Here is a 14479-nt window from a genome sequence, read left to right as displayed (position 1 = left end):
GCTCGGCAAGGAATGATGGCTGCATCATGAGACCCCTTCTTTTTTGCTAGCTTTTGCCTTGATGGTCCGCTTTTGAGATATTGAACTCGTGGCTGCGCTCTACTTAGTTATATCCTGAGCCATGGGCTCGTTGACTGTTTTTATTCGGTTAGTAAGACTTTATGTGTGGATGCTGCTTAGTGGCTTTATTAAGTTAAAGCCGGACGCTTCTAGCGTATACGTTCAAAAAAAAGCAGTCGTGGGGGAGGGGTGTCGCGCAGTGTCGTTCGCCGGTTTCTGTCCGAGACAGGGGAGTGGGACGAGCGGCCGCTGGTCGGGGTGGCCGAGATGGATCCTGGGCGGAGCATGATGATCAACCATGAGGTACTGGCGTTCGGCGACCGGCCGTGGTGGCTGGACGTGGCCTGGGGTGCCTGCTCCGTCGACCCCTTCAGCGACCGGCCGGAGCGCCGCTTCGCCGAGCTGCCGCGCTCCAGCGTGCTGCCTGTTTCTGATTCCCCGACGCTGAGCAGGTACCGGCGCATGGGGGTCAGCGAGGGGAAGCTGCGCTACGTCCAAGTGTCCCATGGACACAAGCACGACAAGTGGTGCGTGATCCTTTCGTTTTCGCTGGATGACGAGACCTACAGCTGGGCGCTGGATCACGGAGTTGAAATTACAGATCGGCAATACCCTTGCTATGTTCAAATTGCTGCCATAGATCCATTCAATGCCGACCTTGTGTACCTCCAACATGGTAGCGCTGTTATTGCCATGGCCCTGGCTAAGGGGAAGGAGATTTGGAGGGGTTACCTGGCTAAGGAATTCGTCTTTCAGAAGTTGCTCCACTGTAGTCTTCTTGTTCCGTGCGTGCTCCCAACATGGCTTGCCACAAGCCATATCCCTTCTGCAGGTAAATATAAGCTTCATACACTTGGTACTGAATCATTCAATCCAAAATTTACTGTCCTATAATCAGTTTGTTAGATTTCACAGGATTTTGTTTGTTAGCATACACCAGTTGCATTTATGTTGAAGTTTCTGAAGGGTGTGATGTTATCTTAACACATTGGGGTTTAATAATTGCACATAGGCTCATATTTTTCTGAATTATAAATTGCCATTGTTAGCATTGCTTTCTAACCTTTTAAGGATATCAAAGGTGGAATCTGGCATTGCTAGAGAATCTGATGTATTTTATTGATTGCGTTGGTTATGACATTGTCTATGATGTTAAAAAATGTTTTGCCGATCTAATTAATGTCAGCATATAGATATGGAATTGTCCTGTTAAATGCCTATATGTTGTTTTCAATTCAAGTCTTGATGTAAGGATGCACATATATTGCTCTTGTTGCTCTATGTCATTTTTATTCAAGTTCTTGTATCTATTAACTGAAGGAACCCTTTCAAGCAACAAGGCTGATTGCAAAAGGAAGACTTTGGCAGACATGCTGGTTCGCGTAGACAAATGCTAGACAAACTGAAACGTGACAACTAACTTATCTCCGGTACTCTCTCTTTCTTAAGTAACTCTTTCTTATTTGGGTAGCTTTCCTGTTTCGTTTGATTTTTTGTCATATCTTGTTCTTTCTTGTGGCATGATTCTGCATTTCTCCTACACTGCCCATAAAATGTGTTACTTGCACAAACAACGGAGTATCGGTCATGTTTCCAAATCAGTATGTTGAACTGGTTATCTTAATTGTTCAATACTTATACTCCATTGTTATCTTTAAATTGAACCTGTCAGGATTGTATGTACAAATTGTGGCTGATTGCATGACAAGACACTTCCTTCTCTCCAATCATGCTGCACATATGATGCTTGAATATGTTGCGACTAGTCAATGAACCAGTACCATGGTGACTGATTTGGCCTCTACTTCGTTTTGACTCTTATAATCGCTGGTTCTGTCTTCAATGCTGGACTGCTACACAGAGTAGTATTGCCTTGTCTGAACTAGTACTACATATTACCCGGTCTGACTTATCCCAGACATAAAATTAGGGGAAAGCTAAAAGATGCATGCTTCTTCACCATGATAAGGATTTGTCTTTCATTAATAATAGGTAAATGTTTCCGGACGGTGCACCGGCCCAAGCTTCGGCCGGTCGCACGCCTCGTGACGCGCCCAGCGCGAGCGTAGAGGGCCACGCCCCCTTTTTTTCGTGGATCCGTGTAACCGTCCTTCCCCCTTCCTAATCCAACCTCCCCTTTTCCACCTCAAATGGCGCGAGCTCACCTCCGTTCCCCGCTGCCAAGCCACGCGTCTCCACCGCCGCCTCCCCGCACCTCCCCCCCCCCCCCCCCCCCCCCCGCTCCTCCGCCGCCGACGATGCTACGTTTTTGCTGCAACTGGTATCGAGGAAACTACCACCGGTGCTCGGTTTTGTTGCAACCAGGACGGCAGCGACGATGGCGCCTGACTTTGCTACAACCAGATGTTCAAGTGTAAAATGTTGCAACCGACGAAAACAAAAGCTGGAACGGGCGTTCACATTTGCTGGAAGCGTTTTTCGATTTTGCTTCAACCGCCCACCGGAGCTCTTGACTCCCTCGTCGGCGACGCCGTAAATTGTTGCAACCGACCAAACAAAAGCTGGAACGGGCGTTCACATTTGTTGGAAGCGTTTTTCAATTTTGCTTCAACCGCCCACCGGAGCTCTTGACCCCCTCGCCGGCGATGCCGTAAATTGTTGCAACCGACCAAACAAAAGCTGGAACGGCCGTTCACATTTGCTGGAAGCGTTTTTCAATTTTGCTTCAACCGCCCACCATAGCACTAATTTTGTTGCAACCGGCAACCTGCAAAGCTTCCACCGGTGAGTTTTTTTGCTTCGATGGCGACAGATGGAAGTGGCGACCAGGGAGACGGCGGCGATGCGAGCGGCATGCACCCGGCGGCGAGGGTCGGCGAGGGTGGCCGGGCGCGCACCTAGTATTGCAACCATGAGGGGCGGCGAGGTGCTACTGCTGTCGGCCGGTGCTACATAGGCGTGATGTCAGAGCGGCGACCCGCCATGGCGAGAAGCTGCAAAGAACATGACGCCCGGCGATGAGGGATGGGAAGGGCGGCGACGAGAGGTTGCAAGCGCAGCACGGGAAGTCCGGTGGCGTGGCTTGCTGTCGGGTGCGGGGGCGGCGCTCTCCTTCCTCTCCTTTTCCCCCACGCGGGAGGTTGACGATGGGTGCGGGAGAGGATGTGGGAGAGATCTAACGGCAGAGCGTGTAGATCGAATGGATCTGGCCAGACCGGCTGAAAGTACCGCCCTTAATAATATGCTGAAATGTTATCAACAAATCATGACTGAACTGAAGCATGGTGCTTGCTATTTCTTACCAAGTGACCATACAGTATATTGACTTATCACCACAATTGCAATGCTATCCAGTAATCCTTCAACAGAAGTGTTCCCCAAGTATGTCATCACTAAACCTATCTCTGTTTACTACTTTGTCTTGCAGATTCCTTAAATTTGACCAACAGCAGAGTTGAAGGTTTCATCTGTGAGACAAGAGCTCTTATATTAGGGAATATGTGACAATTTTGGGCTTGTTCTTCCGGCTGATGCAATTCTTTTTGAAAGGACAGATGTTCTTACATATTTCGGAGAAATGTAGTTGCAAGAGATAATGCTTATGTTCTTTGTAAAAGTGTTATTGCCCAAAGTGTTTTTTGTTCTGACATGTTTCGTTTTGTATTCATCAAATCTGGGATATGCTTGATTGGATATTTGCATGCTGATGATGGGAAACCTAGGAGCTCTCTTATCTTGTTAAATGCTTCTGCATAACTAGAAAACCGACCTCTCACTGGCATACATGTTAATTTGACAGTATTGGTTATCACGGTCTGTGTTGATGTAGAGCATACCTTTTATGTTGCTGTTATCTGCCATATCCAATATAAAGCAAAATTCATCTTATTAGAATTATTGTAGAATGCATGTGTTTTAGATTGGATGACTGAAATATTCATCAGAAAATTTTCTTTCCTGATGAATGGAAAATGTATGATTTTTTGTACTAGTAGAAAACAGGAGGTGATCTGCCTACTCTGAAAATTGTGTTAATAGGTAAATTACAAGCAACCTAAAAACTAGTGTTATACAAATCTGGCCAACCAGCCTGCTGAGATCAGAATGGGATCTTTTCCTAGATTCATAGATCGAATATTGTGTTGATGAATGATGTTGTTATTAATATTATTATCATGCACTACTGCCCATGGGTAACTTAGGTCACTATTGTAATCTGAATCAGGAAACAAAAAGATTACAATTGGCAAACCTAGACACTGCATTATAAAATGGTACTCCAACCATGTTCCTTGCTAGCTCTAAACATTTCTCTCTGAAAAAAAAAACAACACTCCTCTCTTAAACTAGGTAGACATGTTCATTATGATGATCTAATCACACACGCAAACATCTTATATAATGCTAATTAAACCAAAAAAAGAAGATAAGCTGGTTTTTCAGTTCCTGGGCACAAGGCGCGGGCGCAAGGGCTTGGCCATGACGGTGGTGAACTCGCGCTTCTCGGCGAAGTCCACCTCGTGGCCGGCCACCTCCTTCCACTCGAACTCCTTGACCATGTTGGCCACGAAGTACTCGAGGTGCAGCATGGCGATGCTGAGCCCCGCGCAGATCCTCCGCCCAACGCCGAACGGCATCATCTTGATCCCCTTGCTGCCGTACAGGTCCACCGCCGCCAGCTTCTCGCCGGCCTCCAGGAACCGCTCCGGCGCGAACTCCATGGCCTTGTCCCACGTGCTCTCGTCCCTGCCCATCTCCGCCACCATGAAGTTCACCGTCGTGCCCTTGGGGATCAGGTACCCGCCCACGTCCATGTCCTGCGCCGCCTTGTGCGGCAGCACGAAGTGCCCCGGCGGGTGCTTGCGCAGGCCCTCCAGGATCACCGCCTTGAGGTACGGCATGGTGACCGCGTCGATCTTCTCCTCCGAGACCTCCCCCTCCCCGGCTCCGCAGGTGGCCTTGATCTCGTCGTAGAGCTTGTCCTGGACTGCCGGGTTCTTGACCAGCTCCGCCATGATCCACTGCAGCCCCGTGGAGGTGGTGTCGGTGCCGGCGTTGAGGAACTCGGAGCAGAGCGCCACGATCTCGTCGTCGGTCAGCGGGCGGTTGCCCTCCTCGGGGAGCGTGACGTCGAGCAGCGTGTCCACGTACGAGTGCTCGAACGTGGTCTCCTTGGCCGGCGCCTGGCCCTCGCCGACCAGCCGCTTGTACTCCCGCCGCGCATGGATGAGCGGCACGAAGAGCTCCCTCTGGCGCATCCGCAGGGCGTGCGCGACGCGGAGGCGGTCGCGGAAGAGGTGCTTGGTGACGGCCGGGAGGAAGAAGAAGACGGTGAGCTTCCTGGAGATGTAGAGCAGCCAGGCGCGCTCGGCCTGCTCGATGGCGCGCACCGCGGGCTCGTCCAGGCGCTCGCCGAAGCACATGAGCACGAGCAGGCAGAACATGGTGTACTGGAACGCCTCCATGACGTCGGGCGTCTCCTCCTCCCGCAGCTTCTCCATGAGCACGCGGCGCACCCAGGCGCGCGCCGGCGCGAACAGCCTGACGCGGCTGGGGTGGAGCGTCTCGGAGACGAGGTTGCGGCGCAGGAGGCGCCACACGGGCCCGTAGTTGGCGCGGGTGATGATGTTGTCGGTGACGCCGAGGAGCGAGCTGGTGGCGGCGCGCGGCCGGTCGGCCAGCGCCACGCCGGCGCCGACGAGGGCCTTGTGCGCGAGGTGCCGGTCGGCCACGAAGACGGAGAGCCGCGACCCGATCCGGAGCGTCACGATGGGGCCGTACTGCTTGAAGAGGCCCAGGAGGAGGGGCTCCACGTCGGACGCCGAGTTGCGCAGCCAGAGCAGGTTGCCGAACAGCGGCAGCGCCGGCGGGCCCGGCGGGAGGCGGCGTCGGGCGGCGGCGTTGCGGAGGACGACGAGGAGGGAGAGGAGGAGGAGGGCGCCGGCGATGAGGAGCGATGTCTCCATGGCGCGTAGATCGATCGGCTAGCTAGCTCTGGGTTTTGGGTTTTCGATGTCGTGGACTCGTGGTTTGGGTGGAGATGTACGAGACCTTTTATAGGCGGAGGCGGAGGCGGAGGAGATGTACGTGGACGTTCGCGCGTGCAACTAATTGCCTTCCAGAAGGGTAAATCTTATCTGCTGATGATGAATTCAATTCAAAGGCGGGAGCCTACCGTGTTGGATATGTCGGTTGTTTGATTTGATTTGAAGAGTTGTGGTGGGTTTTGGGTTCCTGGAAGAAATCTAGAAGCCCAAATCTATCCCGTTCTTGAACGGCAAGATGTAAAGGGCACATCGTCACAATCCAGTCATCTAGATGCATTCCCGCAAAACAAAGCAAAAAACACGGATCTACAATTCTTTCTACATGCATATGTATTTGGTTTTTTCTTTTTTCTTACTCTATTAGCTAATTGTCCGTGCGTTGCAACAAACGCATCCATATTCTAGTGGTTCAACCCTAATTATATCTAACACATATTCTGGGTTTTGATAAGATTTAATTTGATTTTTGTATGGGTAGGGAATGCAAGGGAAGTTTTAATTTAGTTGAGATTTTGGTAAGATTTGATTTGATTTGGGTGTTTGTATGTGAAGAAAAGGAAAGTTTGAATTTAGTTGTGAATTTGGGAAGATTTGATTTGAGTGTGTTAATGCAACACGTGATTTCTAAAAAGTATTGATTGGTTTAGATTATTCCAAGTTACTCTATTTATGTTGGTTTTAATTTTGTGAAACATCGGTTCAGAGTACCAAAAAATCAACAAAAATCAAGGAGGGAGGGGGTCGTGTGGAGTAAAATCGAGGAAGGAGGTTGATTTGATTTGGGTATTTGCATGGGAGGAAAAACCAAAGGAGTGGTAGAGATATATCTTTTTCTGTTGGTTAGGTGGTTGGGGAAATAACCGGCCCCTTGCCCCCACCCGATCGAAGAATATTTCAAAACAACATATGCAACAAAGAATTATGTCTGTGCAACAAGTCTATTGATCGCAACAAATTGTGAACGTTTTTTTGATAGGCGAAAATTTTTAATCGTAGAATTTTTTGGAAACAATTCAGGAATTTTTTAGAAATTCCCAAAAACAATCTGAAATTCACGAACATTTTTTGAATACGCAAACATTTGTTTTGTAAACAATTTTTATGAAATCAGGAACATTTTTTGAATACGCGAACAGTTTTTACTAATTCCCGATCATTTTTTGAATTCACTAACTTTTCTTATAACTCGTGAACAAATTTTAAATATGTGAACATTTTTCGAACAACACAAATATTTTATTAATCCAAGAATATTTAATGATTTCTTTAACCTTTTGTTTATCAAAATTCACACTTTTTTGGAATTTTGGAACCATTTTATAATTCCAAATTATTTTATAAAAGAATAAAATAAAAACAGAAAAAAGACAAAAGAAGAAAAAAACGGGTGTCTAGCCCTGCAATTGGGTCGGCCCAAAGTGGGCTGGTGTGGGGAGGGAGGGTGCGCGTTGGCCAGCGCGCTGCACTAAATAGGAGATCCTTCCACAACAGACTTCCAACGCAACAACGCGAGCTCGCCAATCCACAACCCCGCGCGCCAGCTTTGGCCCAGACTAATCCAGACCAGGCCCGCCCGCTCGCAGCCATCACTGAGCCTACCGAAGCCCAGCTTGAAGCATCGCCGATGGCCTCCGCACCAGGCCCGCCTTGGTGCGATGACACCCGCTTGACGATGGCCTTCGCACTAAGGCGATGCCTCATAACAGCAACCATTGGAGCGTCGTGCAGCCAGAGAAGCTCCCCGTCGTCGCCGTCTACAGCTGGCGACGATTTCTCCTCTTGAGTGGCCAAGGGAGGGCGACGTGGGGGCGTCATTGTAGGGTTTTAGTGTATCAGTTTGTTGCTAGTAAGTTCATCTTGTACTCTGTAAATTTAGCTCCGTAAACTTCTTCAAAACCCAGATCTTCCTTGGATTTACCGGTATAAACAAAGGTATTCTCAGAACATCTTGGCCAATACATCAAGACCATCTTTCCTTTGGAAGGTGGTTAAGCAAAACATCTACACCCTCATTACTTACTCCTCACTTACAACGGTTTGGCAATGTTTTTCTGGCTTGATAAATGGTTGCTAAACTTGCCACTAGATAAAGCTTTACCACACTTATTCTCCCACTCCATCGATGACAAGGTCTTAGTAGCTACTGTTTCGCAAACCAACTTATTATCTTACCTGAGGGATTGCCTTACTAATGTCGCGTCTCGAGAGCTGGACTGTTTGTTGTTGTTACTGCATGACTTTCACCACTCGGACCATCCGGATGAGAGATCTTTTACCCATGGGCTGCCTTTTCGGCCAAAAACGCCTACAATACAATCAATGTTGAAGACAACTTCGACTTGCAACATGTTATTTATCTGGTCATCCAGTGTGCCCATCAAAGTCCAGATTTTTGTGCTGGCTACTATTTCAGGACCGGCTCAACACCAAAGCTAACATGGTTCACAAGCACATTGCTCAATTTGCGGCTTGCCCAAGATGCCAAGACCCCACCTCAGGTGCTTATGCTCTCTTTTTTTTGCGAGAATGATCAGATCTATTATAAAGATTCACCGGAAATACAAAACACCTTAAACATAATAAAAATTATATCGAGGTTCACGGACCACCGAACGACCACTGCCGCCGCCAGAACGCGCCGCTGTCGCCGCTCCCCACGTGCTTATGCTCTTATGCCACTCAAGTTTGGCTTTTGATTGGGCTTCCTCCTCCCAACTCCTTGATGGATATCCAACAAGCTGCCTCCCCTGCTGACCCCAATTTTTAGCCTACTGTGTTGGCCATTCCGTAGAAATTATGGGATTCAAGAAATGCCACAATATCCAGAGCTGAAGATCATCCTTTCAGGATCATCTTTTTTTTCAAAAAGGGGGATTCCCCGGTCTCTGCATCAGAACGATGCATACGGCCACCTTTCAGGATCATCTTGAGGAACATAGTTGCTGATCTTTTTTTTTCCTTTTGGGTTTTCCGTTTCAAGAACATTGAACTTAGAGACAATGCCGGCCAATGGCTAAGTTTTCAAGTGCGTGTACCGACGATAATGTTGTACTGCTCAGTTCCATGTACAGAAACTAACACACATTTTACGGCACCTGACACCGCCCAAGTTCCGATTATTCGCACTTGACGCCGCCGAGTTAGAGGTAGCAGGCAGCGGCTAGGTTTTCTCCACCGAACAGCCACGTCTACATCCAGATCCAGCTCGCGTTCCTCCCCCGCCCACCTCATCCTGTTCCGCTTCCGCAACCCAACCTACCCGGCGCAGCGGCGTTCCCCTCCAACTCCCACCGGCAGCCTCCCCTTTCCTTTGCCCACGCCGGCGAATCGCAACCAACTGATCCGTGAGACTGTACGTGGCCAACAGTGCACGTGGAAATTCCAAACCCAATCGTGCAACAATGGCGAAAGCACGCAAAAACGAGGCAACGAAAACCGCTTCTCGTGTGGACAACGGTATGCACAAAGGTAAACCCACCACTGTTATCAAAATCGATCCATGGAATCCTCCGTATCCCATGCACGGTGACGGCCGTTGTACTCCTGAGGAGTTTGTTCGTCGAAGAACATCCTTTCTGATCACCTCCAGGGCGACCAACACGATCATCCCAGATCGTACTCCTCCGGAGGCGAATTCTCAGTTCTACTTCTACCATGGGGTGTACCCCCGCTTGCTGCCCATCCTGGAGAAGGACAGCGTCCGGCGCTTCCTCCGCCTGTTCGCCGAGTGCCGGGACGACTGCATGACTTATGGCTCCATCATCATCCCAGAAGCCTTCAACCACATGGTCGTCGAGGACGCCCTGCGGTGCGCAAAGGTTGCCATGGAGGGCAAGGCTCCGGAGCTCGAAGGGCACTGTGCCAATCCCAACTACATGAACCAGTACGGCTACTTCCCCCTGCATGAAGCCGCGGAGAGGTTCTCCATTGGGATGATCAGGCTGCTGCTCCGTCATGGCGCGTCGACCAATTTACGGACGGCCGGCGCGCTAGGCACCACCGAGGCCCTGCTCCCACTTCATGTTGCAGTGGAGGACACTTGTTTGCACAAGTATCTGGAGGACAATCTACTACTCCCCAAGGAGGATTCTAATTACCCGGCGCCGACAGATGTCGATGTCTACAGGATTATTCATCTTTTGTGCCTACCCGAGATGAAGATTTTCTTGGATATGACTCGACTGCTTGCTGCTCACACAGATAATCTAGTTGATGAGATATGCAATTACATAAATGATGGAAAACTGTTGTAAACTGCAGTGTTGCTCCTGGCAGCTCAAGCACATATCCGCGTGGGATATCGCTGCAACCGTAAGAGAGTAGCCTATGGTTTTACTATGATCACCGCTCACATCGGTCAGCACATCATTGACACAAAATTGGAGATGCTTCGAAGCGGGAAGGAAATGCTGGATCTGGAGGCAAAGTGTCAACATTTGTCATCTGCATTGTTGCTTGTCCAAATAATTTCCAAAGCTGGTAAGGCTCTGGATTCATACATTCGGACGCATCAGGAGGTACCTCAAACAGATGTCCTTGAACGTGTTCCGCATATTCTCAACAATCATGGGTTTTCCCCTACCGGAGAAGGCATCCGTATCGAGGACCTCTGTCCTTATAAATGGTGGCCGATGACCGATGGTGAGGCGCCTAAAACCCATGGGGTTGCTGTTGGAGCTGAGGTAGCTGCAGAGACGCCTCATCGCTATCCTGCAGATAAAAAGGCAGCTACAAGTAAACTTGGTCGACATTGGGAGCACGAATGAACATGGTACAATTTCTTCCCGTTTTGGAGATCGGTGCTAGCACGCCGACATCCCGTAAAGCTGAATCCGGTCTATGCACAAGATGGTGTTCTGCATCTGCCTGATTGTGAACCCATCCGTAACTCTGGGAGCAAGTCGTTTGGTGAACTGTCTATGCCGGCAATGAGTAATGCACATTCATTGGCAAGAAGAATCCCGCAGGTCTCAAGTATGAATCGACCCCACAGACTATTTGGCACCGTTGCATTGAAGATCTTGAAGCTGCTAAAGAATGCATGAGTCAGTAGAGAGGTCTCCTCGGACAGTTAGCCTCAACTTTGTATTCGGTGTCCAAGTACCCTTGTAATTTTGTTGCTAGCATATACATGGCATGTTGCAAGCTTAATCAATGCCATACAAATACCTTATATACAACTGATCTGTACAATATTTATATATAAAGTGGGAAGTTACATCCAGCTATGCTTCCAAGTCAATATGTCACTTGTCTTAATTCTCCAAGACCTATGCTACGATACTATTGTTATCCTTAATTCCAACTTCTTTGGTTCAAATCATGCATGCTTAGTTGCACATGAATGTCAAAAAGATGATGGCGTTTTTAGTTTCTGACTTGTATGCTCAAACTGCGGCTAATTTACATCATGCTACTTAAGCGAATTAAGCTTGCTGCCTGAATATGCTCTTTACAGTTTTTCAGTGCTTCACTGCTATATATGCAGAGTTGTGTTAACTTGTCTGAACTACTCCATTACCTTACCTGATCTGGCTTATCCTAGACATAAAACTGAGATAAGGCTTTTCACCATGATAAGCTTTTGCCTTTCACTAGTCAACAAGAATGAAATGAAGTACGCTGCTTGCTATGTCTTAGTGTCTTGCCAAGTGAGCATGTTATAACTTGACTTTTCACCGAAATTGAAATGCTATCCAACTAGCCCTTCAGCAGAAATATGTTACCTAAGTACATGATCACCAAAAGTATTTATGTTTAATACTGCCTCGCATATTCCTTATATTTGACCAACAACAAAGTTGAAGGTGGCACCTGAAGACATGAGCTCTCAATTTCAGAAAATGATACAGTTCTATTTGAAATGGATGGATGTTCTTATATAGTATTTCAGACTTCGTTAGGTGCAACACTTTGGAATTGGATCCCAGATGAAAAAAAATATCGTGAGGCACTCAGATCGGCAACTGGAAAATACCAGGTGGCTACTGGATAATTCGTTTGAATGAATTCAAATCTGGATAAAATTCGTCCAAATTTTAAAATTGAAGATTTTTTGATCGGTAATGCGATTTCCCATGGGGTACTGGGATTTGCGGTTACCTCCCACAGTCATGCCCCTGAAGGCAAAAAAGAAAAGGATCCGAAGGATCCGCAGCAAGCTCATTAGAGCTAGGGTACACAACGAGAATGTAGTGTTCGCTGGCATATATACTCCCTCTGATTCATATTACTTGTTAGTTAAACAAATGTATCTAGCAATCGCTCAAATGTATGTATCTAAAGTTATGAGGTTAGATCTATTCTCTTGAGAACAAGATCCATATATCTACACTATTGCCCCCTTTGTGGCCAACAAATAACTATCTATTTCCGCAAAAAGAAAAGTTATCTATGTTAGGATTTGTATAAAACGTCTTAACTCTCCAACGAGGAGAGCCCTCATGTATATTTGTATTGATCGAGCAAGGTCAACTCTCATAGAGGCATACATTGGTTCGGTTGAAACAGCCAGAGACAGAGACATGGCGATAAGGAAGAATGAAACAAGAAATAAAAGAACAGTTAGATCTTCCTAACAACCCAACGTGGACGCCAAGTCTATCTTGGCTCGTGAAGTAATATGTACTCTCTTCGTTCCTAAATATAAACCTTTTTAGAGATTTCAATACTGACTACATACAAAGCAAAATAAGTAAATCTACACTCTAAAATATGTCTGAATACATTTATATCTATGTAGTCCATATTGAAAAAACATAACTAGAAACAGAGGAAGTACAACGTGACATGTTTAACAATCTATCCATCACCAAGATAACCCAAGGAAAACCCCACAAAGGAACAAAATATAATGAGGCAAAACAAAACATCTTCATCGCCGAGTTTTCGTGGTGGTGCCGAAAACCATGGCGGCGTCCGGCACGACGGACAGGTGTCGCTCCTCTTCAACCACTATTCGATGCAGCTGTAAGATTTGATAGGAAGCGTTGAACCCTTTGCTCGGGCCGCATGTATATTTATAGAAGAGTTGCCGTGGCTTACAATGTTTTGGAATATCACTAGGACTTCCAGTTTACAACGAGAGATAGACTTGGAGAAGAAGAACAGAAGAAGAGATAGAAACAGAACTAGTTTAAACATATCTGACTACCTCTACGTATCCTATTCTAACATCCTCCCTCAATCCAAACCTATGAAAATTTCTCTAGGTTTAGATTGTATTTGAACTCGTTCATTCTCCTTGTAGTAAGCGATTTAGTGAAGCCATCAGCAAGTTGATCTCCTGTGGGAATAAACTTGATGTCAAGTAGCTTTCGTGCCACTCTTTCTCTCACGAAATGGAAATCAACCTCTATGTGTTTTGTACGTGCATGGAACACAGGATTTGCAGAAAGATAGGTGGCCCCAATGTTGTCACACCATAACCTCGCAGCTTGTGGAGCTTTGATCCCTAACTCATATAGAAGGGTCTGAATCCACATGATCTCGGCTGTTGCATTTGCAAGATCCTTGTATTCTGCTTCAGTGCTTGATCTTGACACAATAGCCTGTTTCCTTGCACTCCATGACACAAGGTTTGATCCCAGAAACACAGCAAATCCACCTGTGGACCTTCTATCATCAGGGCATCCTGCCCAGTCAGCATCTGAATATGCACTAACTAGCAAAGATGATGACTTAACAATCTTGATTCCAAGTACCATTGTGAACTTTAGATACCTCAGAATTCTCTTTACTGCAGTCCAATGAACTATACTAGGTGCATGTAAGAACTGACATACTTTGTTGACAGAATATGAAATATCAGGTCTAGTCAATGTTAAGTATTGTAGAGCACTAACAACACTCCTATAGTTTGTTGTATCATTCGGTCCAAGTAACTCACCTCCTTCAACTGTAAGTTTCTCAGAAGTGGAGAGTGGTGTACTTACCGGTTTGCAATGTTCCAGTCCTACCCTTCTTAAAATATCTGTGGTGTATTTCTCTTGTGTAAGAAGTATTCCATCCTTGATCTGTTTTACCTCTATACCAAGAAAATAATGAAGATCACCCAAATCCTTAAGTGCAAACTCCACATTAAGATCACGAAGCAGGCAGGTAGTGGCTTCTGAGCTGGAACTAGCAACAATTATATCATCAACATAGACAAGAACAAACATAGAGATGTTGCCTTTGTGATAAAAGAATAGTGAGGTATCTGCCTTGCTTGGAATAAAACCAAGTTGTTGTAACTGAGTGCTTAACCTGGAGTACCAGGCTCTTGGGGCCTGTTTTAAGCCATACAAAGCTTTGTCCAACTTACAAACAAAATGAGGTGTGCTTTTGTTTTCATACCCTCGTGGTTGCCGCATGAACACTTCTTCCTCAAGAACACCATGAAGAAATGCGTTCTGGACGTCTAGCTGACG

The 14479-nt window shown here is 46.9% G+C and overlaps 3 protein-coding genes across 3 annotated transcripts; 2 read left to right on the top strand and 1 right to left on the bottom strand.

Moving 5' to 3' along the window:
• Window positions 1-267: 267 nt before the first annotated feature.
• On the top strand, window positions 268-3978 carry LOC109781032 (uncharacterized). Its single transcript, XM_020339608.4, has 3 exons — window positions 268-892; window positions 1381-1490; window positions 3449-3978. Exons 1-2 carry the CDS (start codon window positions 328-330, stop codon window positions 1455-1457), a joined length of 642 nt encoding a protein of 213 aa, XP_020195197.2. The 5' UTR covers window positions 268-327; the 3' UTR covers window positions 1458-1490; window positions 3449-3978.
• Window positions 3979-4219: 241 nt separating this feature from the next.
• On the bottom strand, window positions 4220-6044 carry LOC109781033 (cytochrome P450 89A2-like). Its single transcript, XM_020339609.4, has one exon. It carries the CDS (start codon window positions 5985-5987, stop codon window positions 4461-4463), a length of 1527 nt encoding a protein of 508 aa, XP_020195198.1. The 5' UTR covers window positions 5988-6044; the 3' UTR covers window positions 4220-4460.
• A 3425-nt stretch (window positions 6045-9469) lies between these two features.
• On the top strand, window positions 9470-10321 carry LOC141034507 (uncharacterized). Its single transcript, XM_073506313.1, has one exon. The coding sequence runs from the start codon at window positions 9470-9472 to the stop codon at window positions 10319-10321; it is 852 nt and encodes a 283-aa protein (XP_073362414.1).
• Window positions 10322-14479: the final 4158 nt, after the last annotated feature.

The sequence above is a fragment of the Aegilops tauschii genome, chromosome 1 (assembly GCF_002575655.3).
Source record: "Aegilops tauschii subsp. strangulata cultivar AL8/78 chromosome 1, Aet v6.0, whole genome shotgun sequence".
Lineage (NCBI taxonomy): Eukaryota > Viridiplantae > Streptophyta > Magnoliopsida > Poales > Poaceae > Aegilops > Aegilops tauschii.
Note: the sequence above shows the minus strand (reverse complement) of the source record. Positions and strands in the feature narration are given on the sequence as shown.